This window comes from Artemia sp. Qi Xiang Cuo, chromosome 11 (assembly GCF_049724085.1).
Source record: "Artemia sp. Qi Xiang Cuo chromosome 11, ASM4972408v1, whole genome shotgun sequence".
In the NCBI taxonomy this organism is placed as follows: domain Eukaryota; kingdom Metazoa; phylum Arthropoda; class Branchiopoda; order Anostraca; family Artemiidae; genus Artemia; species Artemia sp. Qi Xiang Cuo.
In genome coordinates, this window is record NC_142804.1 from 2,898,595 (window position 1) to 2,902,901 (window position 4,307).

Consider the following 4,307-nt stretch of genomic DNA (forward strand, 5'->3'; position numbering starts at 1 on the left):
AACGTTTCCATAGATTGATACCATTGATGTTATTCTAACATTTATGGTAAGTTGCCTAAGACTTACCATCCTGTCAGACTTATAAAATCAGATGTATTTTAAACATGGATATTATTTCTGAAAAACTAAAACCCAAATTTATTAGAAAATCAAATACTATTAATAAAACCATATATATTTTAAACGTGGATGTTCTTATTTCTGAAAACTAAAACCCGACTTTATAAAAAAACGATCAAATATTATTAATAAAATTACATGTATTTTAAACATGGGTATTCTTAGTTTCGAAAACTAAAACCTATCTTTATTAAAAAATAAAATATTATTAAGAAAATCACATGTATTTTAAATGTGGGTGTTCCTATTTCTGAAAACTAAAACCCAACTTTATTACAAAAATATGCAAAATGTACCCAATTATTAAAAAAAATCAAATATTATTAATAAATTCAGATGAATTTTAAACCTAGATGTTCTTATTTCTGTAAATTAAAACCCAACTTTATTAGCAAATCAAATATTATTAATAAAACCAGATGTATTTTAAACGTGGAGGTTGGGCTATAAACGGTCGGTGGGCTAGTAAACCGCCACCGTAAAAACTAATTACTCAAGAAACAGCAACAGATAGCCTCGGATTGACTTCTTCTTCTTCTGTGATGACGACTAATGCATGCCCCCGGACAGGATTTTTGAAAATTGCCGAATGTTTTCGTATTGGATACTGGAATGTTAGAACAGTTAATCAAGAAACACAGCCAGGAAAACTCAACAGTGTTATGAGAACCCTTGATAAGTTCCGTATTGACTTTGCTGGACTTTCTGACACCAGGCTTACTGGTTCTGGGAGTTTGAAAACTGAGATTTACCACATCTGTATTCCGGTCTTGAGACTAGAAAAGAAGCAGGTGTCGCAATGGCACTAAGTAATCGGGCCAAAAAATGCCTAGTGGACTGGGAACCAATTAGTGAGCGGATTCTTCGTGCCCGTTTCGCCACTTCACAGGCCAAATTGATAGTTATTGTAGTGTACACCCCAACGAATGACGTCTGTGATCAAAACAAAGACGACTTTTATCGTGTGTTATCGAATGCTGTTGCAAAAACACATCGTCATGATATTGTGACTGTGTGTGGGGACTGTAATGCTAAAGTTGGAGGTGATGCTTCTTATGCCCCAACTATCCTCGGTAAACATGCACTGGGGAAAATTAATGACTATGGTGTGCGACTAATCGATTTTTGCGCTACTCATGAACTTATTGTCGGCGCAACATGGTTTCCACATAAACAGATTCACAAGTATACTTGGAACTCGCCTGATGGTGTTACATGAAATGAAATAGACCATATCCTAATTGCGAGGCGAAGGCGACGATGTCTAGAGGATGTTAGAACCTTCCGAGGTGCCGACTGCTATTCCGATCACCAACTTGCTGTTGCCAAGTTCAAGCTGAAACTAAAACTGTGACAAAGCCCCAGCGACCAGTGAAAACCTTCAATTTTAGGAAATTGCAGGACCCGAACGTATTGCAAAAGTATACTACAGCTTTCTCAAACAAGTTTTACCTTCTAAGGGATGAAGTTTCGCTTGATAGTCAGTCAGAAAAAATTGCAGAAACTGTGAAAGAGGTCGCACAAGAAGTTGTGGGCTACAACAGGAAGAAGAAAGAGCAGTGGATATCTGAAAGTAGTTGGGATATTATTGATCAAAGGGAACAACTCAAAATCTTCGTAGATAAGTATGACCAGAGCACGACTTGTTCTAGAGAATATGTAGATAACCTGAAAGCGCAGTACAACCGTCTCCAAAAGCAAGTCAAAGCAGCAACCAGGTATGATATGAGGATGTACCTCGAAACTATGGCCGAACAGGCTGAGGCAGCCGCTGGACGGGGAGATAGCCGTACTGTGTATATCATAACGAAGCAGTTAGCGGGTATTTCAAAGGCGTCTTTGACCCAACTTCAAAGCAAAGAAGGCATCTTATTAACCCAGACTGATGACATAGTCCGACGCTGGAAGGAGTATTTTAGAGAGGTACTAAATCAGATGCCTCCCACAACTACTTTAAATATCCCTGAAGAACCACTGTTCGATCTTGGAATATGTTCCAGACCTCTCATGCTTAGTGAAGTCAAGGAGGCCCTAAAGACTTTGAAAAACGGAAAGGCTGCAGGCAATGGTGGCATATCACCAGAATTACTGAAGTACGGTAGAAGCGCCCTAGCCGAACCCATATTTTAACTTCTTTCCCGTGTTTGGGACGAAGTAAAAGTCCCTAGTGAATGGTCGAAGGCAGTAATTGTAAAACTATTCAAAAAAAAGGGCAAAAGACTTAGTGTGATAATTGGAGAGGTATTGCTTTACAGTCTGTTGGCAGCAAAGTCTTGTGCCAAATAATTCTTAACAGGACTCAGAGTAAAGTGGGGAAAGTTCTGAGAGATGAGCAGCACAGATTCCACCAGAATAGATCAAGTTGTGACCTGATATTTAGCCTGAGAGTCCTGCTGGATGAATCCAATGAATGGCAAGTTCAGCTACTTTTAGTATTTATAGATTTTCTCAAAGCCTTCGACTCGATACATCGCGGAATCATGTGGAAGATTTTAGTGCACTATGGAATTCCGACCAAAATTGTAAATATAATTAAAGCACTATATCATGATATCATGTGCGCAGTACAGACAGAGGGTGGCCTAACGGAGTGGTTTTCTGTTTAATCAGGTGTGAGGCAGGGCTGCATTCTATCACCATTACTGTTTCCCATAGTGATAGATTTTGTTCTCCGTGAATGCAGTTTTAGTGGTGGTCTACAATTAAATCCACTGAGAAAACTCAATGATGGTGATTTTGCTGACGACGTTGAACTTATTACCCACGACCCAGAAGATATGCAACGCAACATTAATGAACTCGGTCGTATGGCAAATGCTGTCGGACTCTCCATAAATGCTAACAAGACCAAAGCAATGTCGAATGCAGTCATACCTGACTTAGCCGAAGGACTTTTGGTTAACAACGAGGAAATTGAGGAAGTGAGAGAGTTCAAGTATCTCGGCAGCATTCTTACGCAAGATGCCAATTCCGGAAGAGAAATACTGTGCCAAATAGCATTGGCTGGGTCTGCTTTCAGGTACCTTAGAAATTTTTGGAGAAATAATAAATATTCCCAGAAGCTAAAGCTTAGAATTTATGATAGAAATGTGGTCTCCGTCCTTACGTAAGGCTGCAAAACTTGGAGCATCACTGCTCAGCTACAGCAACGACTCCAGGCATTCAACAACAATTGCCTAAGGTCTATCCTAAATATACATTGGACGGAAAGAATACGAAATGATGAAATCTATCGTATGATAAATCATACCCCCATCCTTGATCTCATTAGAAAGCGACGATGGATGTATTGGGGGTATATGGTGCCAATGGGGGATGGAAGGCTGCCGTAAGACGCATGGTTTTGGACACCCCCCGGTCTCCATAAATCATGGAGACCGAAAATTACCCTTGGCAGGTCGCTAAAGAAGGAGGCGAAGCTGGCGAGGCTCTTGTTGGAGGAGCTATGGTTGAAGGCTCAGGAAAGGTCGTCGTGGCAAACCACTGTTGCTGCCTTATGCACCCCCAGGTGTAGGAGGACCTAAGTAAGTAAGTAAGTAAGTAAGGATGTTAGGATGTTTATTGTTCACCATACAAGCGGGCTATCATTCCATATTTTATTTAATGTTTTTTATTTGTATGGATGTTTTATGTTTAATGATGTAAGTATTTTTATTTTTCACCATACAAGGGGGGCATCATTCCATGTTTTATTGTATGATGTTTTTTGTATGGATATTTTATGTTCATGGATGTAAGGATTTTTAAGGTTCACCATACAAGCGGGCTATCATTCCATGTTTTATTAATGTTTTTTTTATTTTTTTTTGTATGGTTGTCTTATGTTTATGGATGTAAGGATTTTCAATCATTATTCCAACGTGGCAGTATGGTTGGTGTTTTATTTAATTTTTTTGTATGGATGTTTTATTGTATGGATATATTGATTTTTATTTTAATAGTTTTTTATTGATGTCATTTTATTGTACTCTAAGATGATATTTTTCTTTTCCAATGGTAAGATTTTTTACATTCTAAGTATCTTCCCATTGATTTTTATGAAATTTGTGTTGGATGTAGGAATCGAACGTGAGACCCGTGATTTCCTAAGGTAAAAGAACCACACGTTAATCGACTGAACCAACAAGCCATTGAACGTATTATGATTTTAGAAATACATCCAATGTATTGTTTCTGGGACATTGCCC

General features: G+C 38.5%; 1 protein-coding gene across 1 annotated transcript; it reads left to right on the top strand.

Annotated features, from left to right (window-relative positions):
• The first annotated feature begins 919 nt into the window (after positions 1 to 919).
• Positions 920 to 2,250, top strand: LOC148946530 (uncharacterized). The gene is made up of 2 exons (XM_089097135.1): positions 920 to 1,305; positions 1,581 to 2,250. Exons 1-2 carry the CDS (start codon positions 920 to 922, stop codon positions 2,248 to 2,250), a joined length of 1,056 nt encoding a protein of 351 aa, XP_088953261.1.
• The last annotated feature ends 2,057 nt before the right edge of the window (positions 2,251 to 4,307 follow it).